We start from the raw sequence: 21773 nt of genomic DNA on the forward strand, positions 1-21773 counted from the left end.
TAGCAGTAAGTAACATCATTTGACTGGATTTGCCCTTTTATGCCATTTTAGACCTGCTTCATCTCCCATAATTGAGGAAGGTGGTGGTTATCATCTCTCCCTGGTGCAACTGAGTTCTTTTTGGCTACTTAATTTGCATGTTCTCTAGCAAGGAGCTGGTACTTTGGGCTTAATAATAGGGATAGCAAAATGTCATATTTTTGGTGTTTTAAGTGACTTCTTGTAGAAAGTGAAGGGCACTTTGAGTGTTGAAAAGGGAGCAGGAACAAGTAACTGAAGCCAGCAGAGGTGGTAGCTGTTGTTTTGAAGCAGCAACATTCACAGATATCAGTAGGCTTCTAGGAGTCTGAGAGGAAAGTTAATCTGTTGTTGAGTATGTACCACATGTGTAATTGCTTTTCCCTTTCCTGCTACCAGTCATCCCAGCACAATAATCCTCAGTTTGTGTGGGTGGTGCCAGCCTTGCGTCAGCTCCATGAAATCACACGTTCATTTATTAAGCAAACTTACCAAAAACAAGACAAGGTAAGGCTATATGCTGACAACATTTTTAAAGCCTTTGTTGTGTGTGTAGCTCTGCCAAACATGGAAGTTTGAATTTAAAAAAAAAAAAAAATTAGCTAATAAACAATTTTCAACGTAGTTTAGTGATGTAGCATAAATGAACTGTTGGAGTAGAGGTCTGTGCTGTCCCTTTGTGAGTGTGTGTTTGTGTATGTATAAATCTGTTTGCTGTGTCAGGACTAATTTATTTTATTCTCAGCTTTTTTGTAGAATAATTAACAGGCATGTTTGTGTTAAGGAACAAACAATGGCTAATGTTTAGACCAACTGCTTTGTAATTGAATTGACATTGACTCTTGGAAAACAGACTAAACTACCAGCAGTCATGTGTGCTGTAAAGTGGCTGTGTGGAGCTGTGGGGCTTTGCAATCTGCAGCACTTGTATTTCAGCACATGCTGAAAACACCAACACAGGGGGTTGGGTGCTTGGAAAGGGAACAGCTGACTTTGAGGGACTCCTTCTGGTAAGAGATGTGTCTGTAGAAGTGCAAATTGCTGTACGCACATCCCTGCTTAACTATAACTTTAAAAACATCTTTTTCTCTTTTATTCTATTGCCAAGAGCATTATTCAAGATTTAAAGAAAAACTTTGAAATAGTGAAGTTGGTGACAGGAAGCTTGATATCCTGTCACCGTTTGGCTGCATCTGTGGCAGGCCCAGGAGGGCTGGTGGGAGCAACACTGGTGGATGGCCGGTACACTTACCGGGAGGTACTGGATTTCTTCACCTTGTTGTTTCATTTTTGAAATTTACTGGTGAATAATTACTCTAGATTTTATTTCTAGTTCTTATTTTTTACAAGTTTTTCTACTTATCTATGAAGGTTTCTTGTACCCTTGTTGTTATATAGAGGAAAGCTGTGTAAGCATGAATTCCTTAGCAAAATCTTTACCTGGTGAAATGTAGGTCTCCCCATCCTAGAATCTGTTACTGCCAAGCCTGTGAAGCTCTTAATACCTGCAGCAGATTTGCTGATTAGTACCTAGAAGCCACATACACAAGTAGCAGTTTGTTACTAATGCTTTGATAATTATTTTTTCCATGCTAGTTTTGTCTTAGTGTGAAATATCACCACCAGCAAAGTAAGAGCAAATCCAAGGGGACTTCAGTGTTTGTTTTTAGAAAGGTAGCCACAAAGTATGTTTAAAATAGAAATAAGTCTCACAAACAGTTTCTGTTTCCAGGCTTTTCAAAGTGTACTGTTGTTTGACAAGTAAATACACAAAAAAAAAAAAAAAAAAAAAAAAAGGGAAATAAATAGAATGCTCAGAGTTCTTGTTTCAGAAAGAAAAGCTTGAGTTTTTGTTTCCTCTTTCTTAGTATTTGGAGGCACATCTAAAATTTTTGGCGTTTTTTCTGCAAGAAGCCACCCTTTATTTGGGCTGGAATCGTGCCAGGGAGATCTGGGAATGCCTTGTAACTGGCCAAGATGTTTGTGAGCTGGATCGAGAGGTAAGAAAAACTGGAAAAGTTGGTTTCTGTGGTTGCAGAAGGAATTTTAATGGATCAGGAGCAGCATGTGTGTTTGTTGAGACATGTGGAGTGTGAGTAGCAAACACAAACTAGTCATGCATTTTATGCTTTGTGTAGGCTACAGCAGCCACTGTTAGGAGTTCACTTTTGGCCAGGATGCTGTTTTAACATTAAATTTGACTGGGAGAGGGACAGTGGCTGGGAGATTAGTTGGAGATGCTGGTTTGGAAATGGCTACATGGAGGTTGGTGCAGACACAAGAGAAATTCGGTGTTATTTGGGTGAAGGATGACTGTGAAGTACCCTAGAGCTGCAATGCAGCCTCCATAACCTGTGAGGTTACCCTAATGGGGTTTTGAACCTCTTGCTGTAGATAAAACTTGTGCAAGATGAGGTACTGTGGTATCTGACATAGTTTGCTGTATAAAACTAAAATATTTGATGTGACAGTGGGGTAAAAATTGTCTGCTTTTCATTCACAGATGTGCTTTGAGTGGTTTACAAAAGGGCAGCATGATCTGGAGAGTGATGTGCAGCAACAGCTCTTCAAGGAGAAAATTCTTAAACTGGAATCATATGAAATTACTATGAATGGTGAGGAAATGGATTTGGTGAACAGATTTGGGTTTGAAATATATACCAGAAATTTGCTTCCTAAGCCTTTAAATCAAACATTAACCAGCTCTATAAATCAGTGGGTCTATTATTTTGAGCTTTATTAGTTATAGAGGGAAAAGATCATCTCCTGTATTTGATTACTTTTTTCCACTCTCAGGTTTTAGTTTATTTAAGACATTCTTTGAAAATGTGAACCTGTGTGACCATCGACTGAAGAGACAAGGAACTCAACTGGTGAGTGTGTTCTGGCAAGTTCATTCCTGTGTCCTCCCTGTGTCCTCTTAGGGACAGGAGGAGGTGAGACAAGGATTGTGTAGCAGCTGTTTGACATGGTCATGTTTGTATTAATGACCAGATTGTCCTTGTAGCATTAACTTTGTTAAATTCTGAAGCTAAAACTTTGACAATTTCAACAGTTAAAATTCAGCAATTGCTTGCTGGAAGCTGGTTTGTAGCTTGTAAAACTTTGCAGGAGAAATGACTGAACTATGAATTCTAGTGTGCAATTTTTTCTTCTTCCTAGCAGAGAAACTCATTTCAATTTTATTTTTTATTTTTCTTCTTTGCATGGGAGTTAGACTTATCATATTTAAATTCTAACCTACTATAATTTTTAAGTCGGATCCTTCAGTGGTTTTGTTAAATTAATGGTTATATGTTAAGTAGTTTTCCACAGGCATTTTAGATCTTTATCACAGAGAACTTACTTCAAATGCAGAATTTTTTGCCAAGTATCATAACAGGTTTTGTGATGGTTTATTGTGTGGTTAGTTATCATATTGACTTTTTTGAAACAAATTCCATTCTAGATTAAATTTCTCCATGCTGTTAAATTTTTTAATTTTTCAGTTGGCTTGACTGAGATTGTTCTTTGGAACTTGTTTATCCACCAGTAAGCAATTTTTTTCCTTGTATAAATGCATAAATATGCAGCAGTTGGCTTAACTTTGCACAGTGCCAAAGTTTGGCAGCATGTTGGAAAAGAAAATTTTTAGATTTTAATCAAAAGGTACTTTTCCAACAGTTGAACCCTGTGGTTCTACTCACTACTGTATAAGAAATTCAGTCATGTTGTTCTTTCTTGTGTAGAGCGTAGAAAAACTGGAATTAATAGGAATGGATTTCATTTGGAAGATTGCAATGGAGTCACCAGATGAAGAAATTGCCAATGAAGCTATTCAACTGATAATAAATTATAGCTATATTAATCTAACTCCCAGATTGAAAAAGGTAGGCATATATTTGTACATAAATGTGCTTTGACATTCATAAAGTCTTGATACTCTGCATATTCACCTGTGTGATTTTTTGGGTTCTCTCAGTTTGAGTAATTCCCATGATTTTAGTGTAAATTCTAATAAATTTGTACATTTTATCTTTAGGATTCAGTATCACTGCACAAGAAATTCATTGCTGATTGCTACACACGATTAGAGGTAAAGGATAAATTTTAGTTATTCTTGTGCCTACATCCTTTTGGTTCTGTATCTTAGAATAAGAATACTTGTCTATGATAATTCCATTTAAAGAAAAAAAATTCTTTCCACAAATATTTTTTGTCCTCTGAGCTTTCCAGGACATCCTGACTGTCCCTTGCTGTGCTCTGTTGCAGGCAGCCAGCTCTGCACTCGGCGGTCCAACATTAACACATGCTGTCACAAGAGCTACAAAAATGCTTACAGCAACTGCCATGCCTACAGTGGCAACATCAGTTCAGTCTCCTTACAGGTAGGCCAGCCTCTCAAGGAAGAAATATGGCACTAACATTTGCTCCCAGCTGCTTCCCACAAGATTTCGAGTGCTAATTAAAGTTCTCGGTAATTGGTAGTTGCACATTCTGGTGGTTCTTCAGTTGAGTATTCCAATTGCTATGCAATAGGAGTTCCAGAGATTTTGAAAAACCTGTGTTTTAAAAAAAACAGCAAGGAAACAAAGAAAACCAAAGCCAAATAGACATTAAAAAACCCCAAAACAACTAATCAAAACCAAAAAAACCACCCTGCCTCTAGCCCCCCAAAAACCAAAACCAACTAACCAAAACAAAAAGCCCCACAGGTTATTACCAGCCTATTAATCATGTAATTTTTGAGGCAGTGGGATTTGGGTGTGGTCCTTCTTAAATTAGGAGAGAAAAGGTTGTTTTTTCAACCTCTAGCTTAATTTAGTCATACCTGAATACGTGTAACTTAAATATAGGAGCATAGGGTGGGACTTTTAGAAACATGAATCTTCCTCTGAAGCTGGCAACATCTCAAGCAGTACAACATGAACCTCTTGGCCTGTTTTCCTAGTTTATTTCTGCTGAATTAACTCCAGGTTTAAGGAGGTACCTTCAAAACCAGACAATTCGTGGTAGTTACCCGTGGGCGTTGGAAGTGAATCTGCAAGACAAGTTACTCTTGTTTTCAATGTTTATCTTTAGGTCAACTAAACTTGTAATAATTGAGAGACTGCTGCTGTTGGCAGAGCGCTATGTGATAACAATAGAGGTAAGATGTGTCATTTCCTACTAGGCAAGGCTAAGAACACAACTTCCAGTTTTATTAAAAACAGTCAAAGTTATTTAAACATGCAACCCTAGTTATTCACCATCACAGAAATGTCAGTTTTCATGACATTTACTGTCATCCTTCTGTTCCTGCAGGACCTTTACTCTGTTCCCCGAACTATTCTACCTCATGGTGCCTCTTTCCATGGACATCTTTTAACCCTTAATGTTACATATGAGTCTACCAAAGATACCTTCACCATAGAGGTAGGTGTGCCCAGCTTGTGTGTGCCATGGACTGTTGGTTGTGTAGCCACTCTTGGTGGGTTTTATGCCTGGACTGAAAAGAGTAAAATGGTTATAAAGACTCATGTCATTTTGAAAGCTCTTCTTGAAAATGTTATAAATATGTATATGGAAGTGTCTGTGGACCAAATGTATTTTGATAATTAATGAATTCCAGGATGGGAAAAATAAGTTTTTTGCTCACTGTGAGTGTTGGATCATTTCTGTGCTGTCCTATCCTGTTACTCCTATGAACAATACTTTTACCACCCTATACAGGAAGAGTCTTTTGGAAGATTTTAATTTTTCTTGGCACTTACTGCTCAAGCAGACTTACTGAACCAGTGTTGTTTAATTTCACAGGCTCATAGCAATGAAACTGTAGGAAGCGTCAGGTGGAAGATTGCAAAGATGTTGAATTCACCTGTGGAAAATATACAGATATTTGCCAATGACAGCCTGGTATGTTAACTACAGAGAATTCCCATTCTTTATGAAATAGTCTTTTCCAGAACTAAGCATTATTTTTCTTCTTGCAGCTAACAGTAAACAAAGATCAGAAGCTACTCCACCAGCTGGGTTTCTCTGATGAACAAATCATTACCGTAAAAACATCAGGAAGTGGGACTCCATCAGGGACCTCTGCAGATTCCTCAACCAGTTCCAGCAACAGCAGCAGTGTATTTAGTTCATCCTATGCAATGGAACAGGTACAGCATAATATGACCTGAAGCCTTCCCTCAGATTTTTCCTGAAACAGGGGTAGATGGGGGAGAGAGTAAGAGCTCCAGTAAAATCTTCCAATCTTTAGTAATCTGGTTTTGCTTTCAAACTGCAATTGAAACAAATCATCTAAACACACAACTGCCTTGTGCTTGCAGGCTGGACTTTATAATCTCTACTCTGTCATCTGTGGTAGCCTACTTAGTGTTTATTCATCTCCACAGGGTCTTTTAAACAAATAGGACCCATCTAGTTTAATTTTGAGACTATATTTGTTGAGGGTAGAGATTTTCCACATTTTTTTACTAATAAAGCTGCAGTATGAAAGTAAACTAAGAAGCATCAATTGGCATGTTCAGATCACTCCTGGTCTGCTTTGTATTTTGCTTGTCATAACAGCTGACTTCAAAAATTGACTGTTGAAAGGAGAATGGAATGATGTAAATGTTGTCCCAGCTTAGAAAGTAGCTGGGATTTCTTTGGGTCAGGTTGGCATCTGGGCCATTTGCTTCAGTGAAGAGCTCTGTTGAAGTTACACGTGACAGAGAAGGGAGAAAAAGACCTTTGTATTTCTGCTTAATTCTCAGGAGAAATCCCTCCCTGGAGTCGTCATGGCTCTCGTGTGTAACGTGTTTGATATGCTTTACCAGCTTGCCAACCTGGAGGAGCCAAGGTAAGCAGATTAAATGGTTGCTGAGTATTAAAGAATTGCTCACAGTGCCCAGTTTGAATACTCACTGCACACTGTGTGCAGTGTGGCTGAGCCCTTGCATGCAACTTCTGATTTCTTTTCAGGATAACACTGCGAGTGAGGAAACTCCTGCTCCTGATTCCCACTGACCCAGCTATTCAGGAGGCTCTTGATCAGCTTGATTCCCTGGGAAGGAAGGTATGGATGAAATAATTGATCATGGTGAGCTACACAAAGAGGGTTTTACTCCCAGGTTTCTTAAATTCCCTGTCAGATTATTATACCCAGAGGGTTTGAAACGACAGCAAAATAACATTCATGTTAAGTCAGTGTTCATTATTGACTTATTTCCAAGCAGCCAGAGGTGAGAGAGTTGTAAGAAATGTATTCCCAATTACAGCAAAACACAGGGGTCTCAAAATATTTCTAATATGGCTTTTTCCTCCTAGAAAACACTGCTTTCAGAATCCAGTTCTCAGTCTTCAAAATCCCCATCCTTGTCTTCAAAACACCAACATCAGCCCAGTGCCAGTTCAATATTAGAAAGTCTTTTCAGATCTTTTGCTCCAGGCATGTCCACATTCAGAGTGCTCTACAATTTAGAGGTAAGAAAACAAATTTGCTTCTTTCTGTGTTTCTGAGCAGTAAGAGTTAAGTATTTCCAGGTTTTTTGGCAGGAGTCCACTGTGATGGGGTCATTATGAAAAATACAAATATTGTGACACAGGCTGCTTTTATGCATCTGGTAAATTTTACACAGAATAAAGGGACAGAAAGTTCCCTTTCAGAGACTTAAATGAGAAACCAGGCCTCTCTTTGTGTAATTTGCAAGGTGGAAGAAGTGTTCTGAAGTAAGTGGAGAGGAGCAAAGAAACATCCAATTCTTATTGTTTAGATAAAATTCCTGCCTGAAACTCTAGATCTCTGAATATGCAGTTTTTAGTGTGTGTGTATATGTATATATATATAAAAAAATATATGTATATATATATATATATATATAAAAGAAAAGTTGACCCTTAAGAATTAATGGGAGCTATTTTAAGTTGGATTGGTTTTGCTTGAATAAATTTGTCAGAAACTTCTGTGCTGTATAAGTCTCCCATTTTCTGTCTAAAGAGGAGAGTTTTTACAAAGTATTCAGCTGGGAAGAATTTTCACCCTCCAAACATGCAGGGCTTTTACCAAGAGGTCTCTGGCCTGTAGAGTGGAATACATAGAACTTCTTTACCCCTAAGCATTCTCCTAAATTCTTTAGCCAAAATGCTCTATTGGGTAAAGATTCTTTCCTAGAGTTCAGTGAGTGGATTTTAAGGATTACAGGAGTTCAGCTGGTGTTATTGGTACGACACACCTGCACACTAAAAGCTCAGTGTTTAGTTGTATTTGCAGGTCCCACTGTCCATGACAAATGTGATTTGAGCAACTTGAGGTTGGAGGACCAACTGCCAACTGCTTACAGAACATTAGACAAAATTATTCTTTTTCCTTCATGGTGTTTTTTCACAGAAGGAATTTTCTCATAGTTGCTTCCCTTTAGGTTTCCACAGTCTAATCTTAGCTCTTCATCTTCCTACACTGTTATCACACTCCTGCCTTAGGATTCCCCCTTTTCTGTACAGCTGGAGTGAAAGATACTTGATTATGTCTTCAGAATATGTTGACAAGTTCTACAACTCAAAGCAAATGGTTCAGGGTGTCATGTTGAACTGACAGGTTACATTGCAGTAGGATGGGACAGTTACCTGCTGCTTCTGTGCCAGAGAAAATAATAAAAGCAAGTAATAAATTGCTTGCTTTTCTGGCAAGGGATGAGAAGTAATAAATTGGATTACATGTGTAGATTATATGAGTGGACTTGTTCCTCAGCTCCAGTCAAGCCAATTAGAAGATGGTTTCTTTCAGGAAAAGGAATATGTGCTCTTTTATCCCCTCAGCTGGTGATCTGGTGAAAATATGGGAACCAGTCTGAACTGCCTTCTGAAAAAAATGTGCACAGGAAATTTGCAAAACATATGAAACAGATGAAAATTGAATGTTGCAGATGTCCAGGGAATTATCAGATTTCATGCTTGGAACTCTGTAAAACATTTTTCTGATCTGTGAACAAGAAGAGATGTATTTTGCAGCATTGTAGGCTGTACATGCCAAGGAGACTTTTCAAGAAAGCAAATAATATCAGTGAGGTTTTCTGGGATTTTGGGAGGGGCCAGGGTTTTTTTGGTTGTTGGGTTTGGGGTTTTTGCTGGGGTTTTTTTGGTGGGTTTGTTTGTTTGAGTGTTGGGGTATTTTTATGTGAAGTGAAATGGATTATAATCATAAATGAGAACTGACCCACAGAGACCACAGACTTCCTTCTAGCCATGTTTCTGTGGTATTTGCACTCTGAAGTTTAGTGCTGGTTTAAAACAGGAGGGATGAGAGAGTGGTGATGTTCATAAGGCCTCTAGAATTACCTGAGCCATCTATTACAAAGAAACACCAGAATAATAGTAGTACAATTACATTTCAGAAGGTGTGAATTAGTAAGTCATCTGTAGCATATTTTATGGGGTACTGTGAATTGAAAATCCAGAAGCAAGAAGAATTTGGGCTCCTAAGAAGCACCAAGTGAACCAGAAGATGGCATTCCACATACTTCATCCATTCCCTTAATATGTAAACTGCAGTGAGAGCAAAATGCTCTTTGTTTCAGAATAAACATCTGTAGCTGCCATAGTTGTTCTAAGTATTTGAGATTTATTGGATATATGAGATTTCTCTTACTGACTACAGTTTTGTGTAAGTGTATTATTATTTGCTTCATTTGTAGTGGATTTTTTTTTTTCTGTTACACTTTCACACTTCAGCAGGTAAAGAACATTAAGAGGAGTGGTAGTTTATTCTGCTTATTTATTTATTTATTGTAGGTGCTGAGCTCCAAGCTGATGCCAACTGCAGATGATGAAATGGCAAGAAACTGTGCCAAGTCTTTCTGTGAAAACTTCCTCAGAGCAGGAGGTTTGAGGTTAGATTTCAAAACCTTGACTCAATTTGTAGCACTTCATTTAGTTAGCAGTCTTGTGTGGTTTCCTATTTCCACACTGTAGCACACTAATACACCTGTCAGCTTCTTTTTCAGAGAAAAAAATCCACTGTCCAGTAGCTGTCATATTCAACAGAGTACATATTGTTAAACCTCAAAATCAAGTTAGGCACAAATAAGCTTCTGAAATGTGGCTTGTACTAAAGTAGTTGATATTTGGATAGTTTTTGATATTGAAGTGTTTCAATCCAAATTTGCAAGTGTTTACATTGCACCTCTTCTGTGTAGACACCAGTGGACATTTTAAGCAAAGCATAGGTCATGCAGTGGAAACCAAATTAAATTTGTAATTCCAGTCTTGAAAATTCAGACTTCAGATAAGAGTTGAGGCTCAGTGTGAGTGGTTTGGAAGACCTGGCAATACTGATAGTGTAAGATTCATCAAGGACACTTTGCTCTTAGTAATTCCATCCATGACACTCCTCTGCCCAAAAGATCCTGAAGCATTTTCCAGCAGGAGCAGAAAGCTTTCATCTGTAGGTATAAAAGGGGGAAATGAGGATGTTGGCTTCCAAAGAAGTCAGTTCAAACTGGGACTCAGCTGAGTGAATAGGAGGAAGAAAAGATAGAGACAAATTAATTGCAGCTCTCCTAATGTGAAACATTTCCAAATGGAGTCTGTCTTATTAATTTGTTTTTAAGTTTGGTGGTGAATGTGATGCAGAGAGATTCCATCCCATCAGAGGTGGACTATGAAACAAGACAAGGAGTCTATTCCATCTGCCTGCAGCTTGCAAGGTATGTAATTGCTTCTCATTAGAGAAAGTGCTGCTATCTTGGCTTTTAGCCTGCAGCTTTTAATATTTAAGATTAATTGGTACTTTGACTTCTGTTTCATTCACTCTGCAAGCTTTCAAATCCAAGCCTGATGTTTGTACTCTGTGAGTGCAGGTTCTTGCTGGTTGGGCAGACCATGCCCACGCTGCTGGATGAGGATTTCATCAAGGATGGGGTGGAAGCTCTGTCCTCGCGGCCCTTCCGCAACGTGAGCCGGCAGGCCAGCAGGCAGATGTCCATCTGTGGAACTCCTGAGAAGTCCTCCTACCGCCAGCTCTCTGTGTCTGACAGATCCTCCATCAGGGTAGAAGAAATCATCCCAGCTGCAAGAGTTGCCATACAGGTAAGGAGGTGTTTGATGGTTTTGATGTAGCAGTGTCATCTCCAATGACAGCTGTAAAACTCGGAGATTTTTAATCAGTCTTTCACACAGGTTTTTGCCTTGTCTCCATGTAAAAGCCTCTGAAAATCTTGACCATCAGTGTCTCTGAATTTTAACATATTCTCATAAATTATTTTGGCACTCCAAAGGGAAGTAGTACCCCAAAAGTGCTTACAAGAAATAGATGTACACAGAAATCTTACTTGTGGTTTATCTTCAATCATGCTGAACTCTTAAGATCTTACTCCTCTTAATTTAAAAGAGAAGGTTCCTGCTTGATCTTGTGGCTTTATAATCCATGATACTTTGAATTAGAAAGAATTGGACAAGATTTTTTTTCAAATATCATTAAAAATTAAATTTGCTTGACAGTACTGTGGAGAAAAAGGAAATTTTTTATTTTCAGTACCTTAAGAAAATGTTATTTGAAAGCCCATCGAGTCCAGTTGAAAGAAACCTCGTAGTTAATGTGTCAAGTATGCTGTGTTAGGTTGTTGGGCAGTGCTTCCCAAATGGATTGAACGATTGAAATCAGCATGCCTGCTTCCAGATAGGTGTCAAGGGCACCTATCCTGGTGGAGGATTTAAAAATTAATTACTTCTCCTAAGATAACAATACTAATCTCTCATTGGGAGTAGAGATCTTGAAGCTGGGTAGAGAAGAGAGAGGAAAACAAATGCAAATGTCAGTTTGACATGATCCAGAAGATACATTCCTGAGAAGATACACAAAGGTTGGTGGATATCACAGGAGTGACTGCTGTTTGTTGTTCCTGCAGACCATGGAGGTGAATGATTTCACCTCCACAGTGGCTTGTTTCATGCGCCTCTCGTGGGCTGCTGCTGCAGGACGCCTGGACCTCGTGGGAAGCAGTCAGCCCATCAAAGAGAGCAACACTCTCTTTCCTGCTGGGATTAGAAACAGACTTAGCAGCTCAGGTGGGTTAACTGTGTCCCTAAACCAATCTAAAAGCATTTGGTTTAATCTTAATTGAACACTTTAGGAGCTTGGAGCTGAATTCATTGGATTTTCATCCTCTTGGGTGTCCTCCAGCTTGGGACATTATATAATTAAATCACAAAAAATCTGAGCAAACTTATGTACATTCATCATACATTCAGAAAAGTTTTTAAATTGCAGAGAACTGACCAAAAGTTGAAAACATCTGAGTCAATTTTAATTAATTGGAGCACTCATTCTTTTTTTTTTATTTTTTTTTAATGCAGGAAGTAACTGCAGTTCAGGAAGCGAAGGGGAGCCCACGGCACTGCACGCTGGGATCTGTGTGAGGCAGCAGTCTGTGTCCACCAAAGATGCTCTCATTGCTGGGGAAGCCTTGTCTCTCCTAGTAACCTGCCTTCAGCTACGTAGTCAGCAGCTAGGTATGGAAAAAAATTGGATTATTCACTGTTTGGAGTATAAGCCAGGTGGGAGGAGGCTTTTGGATACAGTCGAATAAAAAAAAAAAAAAAAAGAGAGAGAAACTTGTAGCTTTGTTAGCTGAGACTGCTCAAGCTAAAAACACAACATTTCATTAAAAATTATATAGATTTTTTTTTTTTCCAGGACTGAAATAAGGCATGTATTGCTATGCCTTGGTGAAATGTTCTGGGAAAGCTGACTTACTGCCAGAATATAAATATTTGCACTGCCTTTGAAGTCTGTAATTCTCTAAGTGTTGCTGTTTGCATAGCTCCTGTTTAGTACTTGAGTCTTTGTGTACAGGAAGTGTAAACACTGGTGGTGCAGGAAGGCAAGGAAAATGCTGTTATATCATGGTGGCAGCCTCTGGTGAGGGAAGGAGAGCAGGAATTAGCCTTTACTACTTTTCTGTAATGATGTCCTCTAGGTCCTGTGGTATTTTAGTGCTAGACTGTAACTGACTTATTTTAAAATAATATTTTTGATAAGGTAACCTGGTACTTTTCTGTTGCAGGATCTTTTTACAATTTGCCTTGTGTTGCTGATTTCATCATTGATATTCTGCTTGGATCACCAAGTGCTGAGGTGAGGTTCTTCCATTGAAAACTCTCTAAATGCTCCTTCTGAAATGTGTATGTTTTGATAATTTCATATGGTCTGAACATAAAATTGTTTACTGCAAGTGTTGTTTATTGCAAGATTACTACTTGAATAAATAACCTTTGTCTAATTGTTTAATAATTCCAGTATCTGGTGATGAGTTGATAGAAAATGTTGTAGTATTACATTTTCTAGGCTTGTTTAATCCATGAGGACTGTGCTTTGACTAGCTAAAGAAAATAGTCTCATTTTGGTGACATAAATTCTGTAAAACTAGTACTTTAGGGGAAGTTTCAAGTAAGTTTGGTTTGGGTAAAATTTAACGGATTCTTCTGAACTTTTGAAAATTTATTCCAGGTGTCGGAATCCTCCTAAAATTCATTCTTTTTTTATTTAAGATTATCTTGGATATTCTAAAATCTATTGACTTTTATGCTTACTTGTTTTCATCACATCTCATCTATTCTGCATGAAGCCATTGCATCTTTCCCCTTTATCTGTATTTATAATTTGTGTTTATCAGAGGTTTTCACTCAGGGATGAACAGGGTTTGTTAAATTTCTAGAAATCTTAGCTGGTGGGTGCAGAACTCATAGCTTGGTTTGCACCATTGCAATGTCCATTTTTTTCTGTTAGATTTCTAACATAACAGGAGTGTGGGGATTTTTTGCAACCTTTGAGTAACTGCTGGTGTTTGACAATGACACTGTTCCAGATTCGTCGCGTTGCCTGTGACCAGTTATACACCCTTAGCCAGACAGACACCTCAGCTCACCCAGATGTACAAAAGCCAAACCAGTTCCTCCTGAGTGTTGTTCTGGGGGCCCAGCTGCCTCTTTGGTCACCAACCAGCATCATGAGAGGAATCAACCAGAGGTGAGTCACATGGGTGTTTATTGAGGAAGCAAATCTGACATATTTTGAAATGAGCATTGGAAGTAGACATCCTGTGATTTCTAGAGGAGTAACTGAGAAGTTAAAGCCTGTTGTTGCTCTGTTGTCAACTGATGACTAATTAGAATTGCTATGAGGTGAGGGAAGAAATGAGGATTAAATATTATTCCTAGCATTCAGAAGTAGCTGTTGGGAAGGAATGGTTTTTTTAAAGCTGCAGCATGCAGAAGCACACCTAGATGGTTGTGCTGCTTTAGGTTAGATGGACAGAACACACAGACTTTAAAGACAACTAGCTAGATAAAAATGTATGATTTTAAATATACCTTTCTTCTGTTTATACCTGTTTTAGACTTTTGTCCCAGTGTACAGAATATTTTGATCTGAGATGCCAGTTACTGGATGACCTGACATGTAAGTATGTGCAGACACCTGATTCAGTGATGCAGTGATGGCAGCTTCCAAGCTTATTCTACATCTTTCTGTAGAAAAGATATAGAATTGCCTGCAGAAAGGGGTTACTGCACCTTGAACTCAGAGTGACCTGCCAGTATGCTAATGTTCTTGGCACTGGGTAGCTGCAGGGCAGCTCATTCCTTCTGGAAAGTGACCTGAGTTCCTTGGTGGAAGGTTTACTTGATACACGTGGGGGCAAAACTAGACCATTATCAAACTGTTTGAAATTCTTTGTATTTATATTCTGCATTTCCAAAGCTGCTGATTTTTACTGTGCTCATTATTTTATTTTTCCCCTTGCAGCATCAGAAATGGAGCAGCTGAAGATAAGCCCAGCTGCCATGCTGGAAGATGAGATCACTTGGCTGGACAACTTTGAGCCCAACCGCACGGCAGAGTGTGAGACTAGTGAGGCTGACAACATCCTGTTAGCAGGACACTTGAGGCTCATCAAGACTCTCCTTTCACTCTGTGGGGCAGAGAAGGAAATGGTTGGTGAGTATTCCTCTTTAAAATTACTAGACTGGTGCAAATTCTGCATTAACACATGATTAGACAGCTGTGTGAAGACATCAGTAGAAGTGATACAGAGCTCTAAGGACCGATTTTGGCAGTACCTTTAATATTTGATAGAACATTTGTTGATGTGGTGCCATGAAGTGATTTTGTTGTTATGAAACACCTTTTTTGGCATTTGCAGTGATAATGTAAGTATTTAACAGTAGATGTGGATTGCTGTTTCAGGTTCATCTTTGATTAAGCCATTGTTGGATGATTTCCTGTTCCGAGCATCCAGGATTATTCTGAACAGCCATTCCCCAGCAGGCAGTGCTGCAATCAGTCAGCAAGACTTCCATCCAAAGTAAAAATTCTTTTTTTTTTAATGTTGAGTTTTGTCTTGAATGTCATGAATGTCAGTATTAAATCCTACAGGCAGTGGGATTTAATATCAGTGGTGGAGCATTTCTCCAGTTTTCTACATTTCCTACATAAATGCCCAAATAACATTTTATACTTTCTTGTGTGATCCAGTATCCTTGCATTTCTGTACTTCAAAGTCTGTGCTTTGTTAGATCAATGATGAACTTCAGGCACAACTTAGTGCTGATTTCATGAGTCCAAAGAATATTCCTTTAGATCATTACTGCTTGGGAAGTTGGCTAAATTGGAGCAGGAAATTAGCTTCCCAAGCTCCTTGTAAAAGAGAATTTCAAAAGTTCCACTACTTTTTTTCCCTTCTCCCTGCCTATTTTGTGAAAAAAAAAAACTAACACCAAGCAAATCTCCTTGCACCTGAGAAAGCTGATATAGCCCAGAATAGATGAACTGGAGAAAAAAGAGTGGGCTTTCCTCTTCCTGTCACAGCTGTTATGGCCATACAACATTTGAAGGGGTGGGTGTAAATTAGCTCATGTGGAGTTCTGAGCTAATACAGCCACATTGTTTGTGTTGTACTGAGTAGTTGGTGTTAGATCAGGCATATCCTCACTGCCTTTCCACAAACCCAAAAGAAGGTTCCAGTGGAGCATTTAACAACCCCTGAAGTGAGTGGGACTTGATCCACCTTAGTGCTTTGCTCCACTGCATTTCAATTCCAAGCATGCTCTTTTGTTGTAAATGAAGTAAAGCCTTTTTCTTTGGCCTTCAGAAGAAAGGGCTGCTGTGTTGAATGACCCCTGAAATGAGCTGAGTTGAGAGTGTTTTGTACTGGTCCTTAGCTCAGGTCTGAGCTCATCTTCTGTAGCAAGGATGTTTGTCTGGTCTAGCTCTTCTCAATCTTCCCTCCCTGTAAAAAAGTCATTTTGTCTCCATCAATGTTACATGATGGAGAGTGTCTGTCCTCAGACATGCAACCAATTCTTTTAGAGCACCTCCTTTTCCTTGCTGCTGAATGCTGGAAGTGTATCCATGTCAGCAAAGAAGGCTGGATTCATTGGATTCTTCCCCATTCTCCTGCCCCAAGAAAGGAAAAAAACCAGCACTTTGCAGTCCCTCAGGAGTGTTTAATCACTCAAAGTGTTCTTTAGAACATTAATTGTTGCTTGTTCTGAGTAATACAGCTTTCTGGAATTAGAAATAATTGAGTCATCTAGCCAGTAGCTCTCAGATGTGGTTTTCTTTGCAGGTGCAGTACAGCAGACAGCAGATTAGCTGCTTATGAAGTGCTGGTAATGCTGGCTGATAGCTCACCCTCCAATCTTCAGCTTATTACAAAGGAGCTGCTTTCTATGCACCACCAGTGTGACCCTGCACTCACCAAGGAGTTTGATGTAAGCAAGAAGCCTTTTTTTTATTTGTTTTAGCATGGTTTGGAGTGCTCTGCATGGTTTACTTTGTTGTCTCATTTATGAGATTTCCATGGTCTTAAATTTAGAATGCCACAGTGCAACTAAGGGTAAATGCAGATACATTTGATCTTCCTCAGAAACAGATACTCCAGTGTATCTTTGTTACTGTCTGAGTAAGGAAGAAGTATTTCCTAATTTCAAATTTTCAAATTTTATTTACTATTAGATTTTAGGCTATTTTCAACAGTGTTGTGCAACATGTTAAATATTTAAATGACCATATACTGTGGTCTTGCAGTTCTTCAGAATTTATATTCCTGGTTCTCCATTAAATTGTTCTTAATGCTCATATACAAGGGGGAGTGGTTTTAAAAAGAGAGTAGTTTCAGGTTACATATTAGGAAGAAATTCTTCCCTGTGAGGATGGAGAGGCCCTGGCACAGGTTACCCAGAGAAGCTGTGGCTGCCCCATCCTTGGAAGTGTCCAAGGCCAAATTGGGCAGGGCTTGGAGCAGCCTGGGATAGTGAAAAGTGTCCTTGCCTATGACAGGTGGAAGTGGATTAAGGTTCCTTCCAACTCAAATCCATTCTGTGATTCTACAATATAAAGGTGGTTATAAAATCTATAAAATGTTGTTGCAATCTCATGGTTTTTATAATTTATTGGGACAAAAAAATGTATGTGTCATTCTAGTACCTTCCACCAGTGGACAGTCGCTCCATTTCTGGATTTGTGGGACTGAAGAATGGTGGTGCTACTTGTTACATGAATGCTGTTTTCCAGCAGCTGTATATGCAGCCTGGTCTCCCAGAGGTAATTAGTTCAGCATCCAATAAAGTCCTCTTTTTGGAATTACTTTCACTTGAACCACTTCATCTTAGCACCATTTGTAAATAAACTGGTAAAATAAAAAGTGAACTGTGTATGTATAAATATGCACAATAAATACATAAATTTTAAGTTGTAGTGCTGTGTGCCATGACACACGATACAGTAATGATTTTCCCAAAAAACAATTTAATAATGTTATTCATTTTCTTCCAGGCCTTGCTTTCTATTGATGATGATACAGACAATCCTGATGACAATGTGTTCTATCAAGTTCAATCTCTTTTTGGTCATTTGATGGAAAGCAAGCTGCAGTATTATGTACCTGAGAACTTTTGGAAGGTATTGCATCTTTTTGCTTAGAATCTATAGCTTTTCTACTTAAAAAGTAATCATTTATTCAGCCTTTTCTAATTGCAGAATTTATAAAGTAAGTTCTAATTCAAAAATTCAAAACATGTTAAAGTAACTAATTTATATAAAAAATTCCTTTTCTTAGTGATATATGTATGAAACAACCACCTTTTAACATATATTTTATATAGATTTTCAAGATGTGGAATAAGGAACTTTATGTTAGAGAGCAACAGGATGCTTATGAGTTCTTCACCAGTCTTATAGATCAAATGGATGAGTACCTCAAGGTAAAAACCTCAGCAATATCTTTCTGGTTCATATGCATATCCTTGGTACCTTTTTTCTCTTTCTGCTTTGATCTTTAGAAAAGAAGGCAGAGAGCCATTTGGTTCATTTTATAATCTGCAGAGTATTCAGGAGTTTAAAATTCCTACTGGTTTATTTAAAATTCCTACCCTGCAATGTGTCCAACTGATGTCTAACTTTATATCTCAAACAGAAAATAGGAAGAGACCAAATATTTAAGAACACTTTTCAAGGAATCTTCTCTGATCAGAAGATCTGCAAGGACTGTCCTCACAGGTAATGTCACATTTAGTGCATCAGTTGCCAAGTTATGTGCTCCCAGAACTATTAAAATATGTAGGTCAAAGTAGATGAATGCTCCTGTGAGTATCTCAGCTTTGATAGCTGTGGGGCAAATGCAATAATCTTTCTTAAACATATGTCTTGTTCCTGTCAGTTGGGTGAGTCCTAATCTGGTTTTTTTCCTGAATTTAGGTATGAGCGTGAGGAAGCCTTCATGGCTCTCAACCTTGGTGTGACTTCATGTCAAAGCCTGGAAATATCACTGGATCAGTTTGTTAGAGGAGAAGTTCTGGAAGGAAGCAATGCATACTACTGTGAAAAGTGCAAAGAAAAGGTATTGATTCTTAATTTTTGTGAAAGAAGATTCATGTGCAGTTTGTTTTCTAAGTATTACATGATTGTGGAAACCATGCTTAGATGCTTCTCACTCTTGCAACGTTGAGGGCAAAATGTTCAATGCCTGTAACTCATGTTGTAAACTAAAAATTTAGAGGGATGGCAGGATGGTAAAGTTTTGTGTAGCATATTGAGATGTATCCCAGTGATCCTGTGGACACCCTGCTTCCCATGGCTGGATTTTCACTGTGACTCTCTAGAAGGATGCTGCAGGTTGCCTGGGGTGTCCCATAGAGGTGATATTCTTGTTTCTTTTCAAGAGAACTACAGTGAAGCGAACCTGCATTAAGGTCTTACCAAGCCTGCTGGTGATTCACCTGATGAGATTTGGCTTTGACTGGGAGAGTGGCCGTTCTATTAAATATGATGAACAAATAAGGGTAAGACAACTTCTCTTTATGGTGCCTTCCCCAGCTACTTTGTGTAGTGGTCTCTCATTCTTCCTAATAATTTTTCCTTCTTTTCCCCATATTTTGATGCAAGGATTTTGAGTATGTGTTCAGATACAACATGGTAGTGCTACAGAAAATAAGTGGTTTTCCTTAGAGCTTTCCTTATTAGCAACATTCTTAGGGTCCTTTCAGAAAGTAAGGCAAAAAACCTCCTAAAAGAGAGTTTATTATTTAACATCTGTGTAATAAGCATAAGAAATTGAAGTTCCATATTTTCCTTTGTGGGAAGTGTTGATACCATTCTCATAAGATTACAGGGAGTGTGTACATGCTGCAATGTCTTGATTAATCCAAAATACCTCTTCCAACAGTTTCCCTGGATGCTGAACATGGAACCTTACACTGTGTCAGGGATGGCTCGTCAGGACTCGTCCTCAGAAGTGGGGGAAAATGGCAGGAACACAGACCAGGGAGGAGGAGGCTCCCCAAGGAAGAAAGTTGCCCCTACAGAGAACTACGAGCTGGTTGGTGTGATTGTCCACAGTGGCCAGGCTCATGCAGGACACTACTACTCCTTCATCAAGGACAGGAGGTAATGGGCAAGAAGGCTCATGGGGGAGGTTTGAGAGCTGTCTAAAGGCTTCTTGTCCTGGGAAGGTGCATGGGGCCATCCAGAGCTCTAATGGAACCACTCTTCCCTTTCTCAACACCTGTCATGAGGCAATGGCACAGTACTATGGAACATCATAGAATAAAATTCTCATTAATTCTTATGTACCTCATACTGCAGCTTGAGGGTTTCCTGTGACACTGAGTTGCAGGTGATGTGCTTCTCAAAGTTTCAATCAGTTGTTTTTTAAAATACAACTTTGACATCAATTGAACTAAGCTTTCTTCTTACTGTCAAAACAAATGTGAGTTCAGGCTTGTCACTTCTAGGCTATTCACGGTGGTTTGTATTTTTACTAAGACAATCAACTAACTTTGTTTCTGTTGTGTTTCTGTTGTGTTTTGATCACAGAGGATGTGGAAAAGGAAAGTGGTATAAATTTAATGACACTGTTGTTGAAGAATTTGATTTGACTGATGAAACCCTGGAATATGAATGTTTTGGTGGAGAGTATAGACCTAAAGTCTACGATCAATGTAAGCAGAAGTACAGACTGATTTACAGTTGCTTCATATTTCATACTGACTTCAGTAGCAGTAGAGCTTAGTCCATTATAAGTACTTTGAGTTACTTCAACTAATAACCCTTCTGAACCATTTTTTACCTAAAGACTTCCCTTTAGTGAAGGACAGAATAGCTTGTGTATGGCCTAATGTAAATTGAGCTATATTCACTGTTATTCAGCACTTTGTAGACTTAATAGCAGAGACTGAAAAGCAAAATGGCACATTGTTAATATAGTTTTTTAAAAACCCCAACCAAACATAAAACAGCCCTCATTTTATGCTAGTGAGAATGACTTCATAGAACACTGTGTGGCATCATATTGTTGAACTTCAAAATGCTTTAAGGAATTTATTCCAAGTACATTTCCAATATTCACCTATTTCATAATTCAGACAGTTTTAACCACACGTTTTGATCTGACAAATTCATACTGCTGCAGTTCACATGACTAGTACTCCAATTTTGCTTCCATGTAAGAATTGGGATAGTTACTAAACCTTCAGGGGCCTTCATGGGGTGCCTTTTTCCCCACAGCAAACCCCTACCCCGACGTGCGCCGGCGCTACTGGAATGCCTACATGCTGTTCTACCAGAGGGTGTCGGAGCAGAACTCCCCTGTGCTGCCAAAGAAAAGCAGAGTCAGTGTCGTGCGACAGGAGGCTGAGGACCTCTCCTTGTAAGTTCCTCTTGTGTCTCTTGGAACCCAGAATCCTGGGAGTTCTGCACTTTCTGTGCTTTGTGACACTGACCCCCAAGGGAACACTGCTTTAGACTTGAGGCCTTGGAGAGAGCTTCCAGATTTGAGTGATGGAGTTAAAATCACGGGTGTGTAGTTGAATAGAAGTGTGCAGTGTCACGTGGTGAAGGGTTTGGAGTTTGGGGTTTTTAGAGTTTAGTAATAGGTATGGGACAAGATGGAGGTTCTGGGGCATTGTTCCTCCTTCCTCCTCCTTCCTCCTCCTCCTCCTTCTTCCTAATTTCAGGTAGTAGTTTTTGGTTGCATAGTTAGTGCTGCACTGCAGGTCTCAGGTGTTTGGTTATTGGGTCAAAAGGATAAATAATACAGGTGTTAACTCTTTATTGGACTATTTAGCTGTAAAAGACCTTGTAACTAGCTAGATTCAGCTCCATTTTGCTCACTTTCAGCTGGTAGCTAGAAGTGCTGCAAGGACTCTGTACTTTAGATAAGATTTAATAAACAACTGAGCCTGAACACAAGAAAATCAGTCTTTTGTGCTTTGATCCTGACTCTAGTGAAGGCAGAAGAAAATTAAGACAAGCCACT

General features: G+C 38.9%; 1 protein-coding gene across 1 annotated transcript in view; it reads left to right on the top strand.

Annotated features, from left to right (window-relative positions):
- The window catches only part of USP24 (ubiquitin specific peptidase 24), a 60753-nt gene that overhangs the window by 25387 nt on the left and 13593 nt on the right, over positions 1–21773 (top strand). The window contains exons 17-51 of the mRNA XM_056497429.1: positions 418–525; positions 1127–1276; positions 1887–2018; positions 2522–2633; positions 2815–2891; positions 3747–3887; positions 4040–4093; positions 4270–4385; positions 5080–5146; positions 5302–5412; positions 5794–5892; positions 5970–6140; positions 6741–6826; positions 6949–7042; positions 7294–7449; positions 9754–9851; positions 10572–10667; positions 10821–11049; positions 11868–12027; positions 12316–12471; positions 13026–13096; positions 13827–13987; positions 14358–14419; positions 14765–14956; positions 15206–15323; positions 16587–16731; positions 17444–17563; positions 17795–17920; positions 18124–18222; positions 18435–18517; positions 18716–18857; positions 19180–19299; positions 19683–19903; positions 20333–20457; positions 21023–21164. Coding sequence (XP_056353404.1) covers positions 418–525; positions 1127–1276; positions 1887–2018; positions 2522–2633; positions 2815–2891; positions 3747–3887; positions 4040–4093; positions 4270–4385; positions 5080–5146; positions 5302–5412; positions 5794–5892; positions 5970–6140; positions 6741–6826; positions 6949–7042; positions 7294–7449; positions 9754–9851; positions 10572–10667; positions 10821–11049; positions 11868–12027; positions 12316–12471; positions 13026–13096; positions 13827–13987; positions 14358–14419; positions 14765–14956; positions 15206–15323; positions 16587–16731; positions 17444–17563; positions 17795–17920; positions 18124–18222; positions 18435–18517; positions 18716–18857; positions 19180–19299; positions 19683–19903; positions 20333–20457; positions 21023–21164 — 4340 coding nt within the window. The remainder of the gene's footprint in view (positions 1–417; positions 526–1126; positions 1277–1886; positions 2019–2521; positions 2634–2814; positions 2892–3746; positions 3888–4039; positions 4094–4269; positions 4386–5079; positions 5147–5301; positions 5413–5793; positions 5893–5969; positions 6141–6740; positions 6827–6948; positions 7043–7293; positions 7450–9753; positions 9852–10571; positions 10668–10820; positions 11050–11867; positions 12028–12315; positions 12472–13025; positions 13097–13826; positions 13988–14357; positions 14420–14764; positions 14957–15205; positions 15324–16586; positions 16732–17443; positions 17564–17794; positions 17921–18123; positions 18223–18434; positions 18518–18715; positions 18858–19179; positions 19300–19682; positions 19904–20332; positions 20458–21022; positions 21165–21773) is intronic.

The sequence above is a fragment of the Oenanthe melanoleuca genome, chromosome 8 (genome assembly GCF_029582105.1).
Source record: "Oenanthe melanoleuca isolate GR-GAL-2019-014 chromosome 8, OMel1.0, whole genome shotgun sequence".
Taxonomy (NCBI): Eukaryota; Metazoa; Chordata; class Aves; order Passeriformes; family Muscicapidae; genus Oenanthe; species Oenanthe melanoleuca.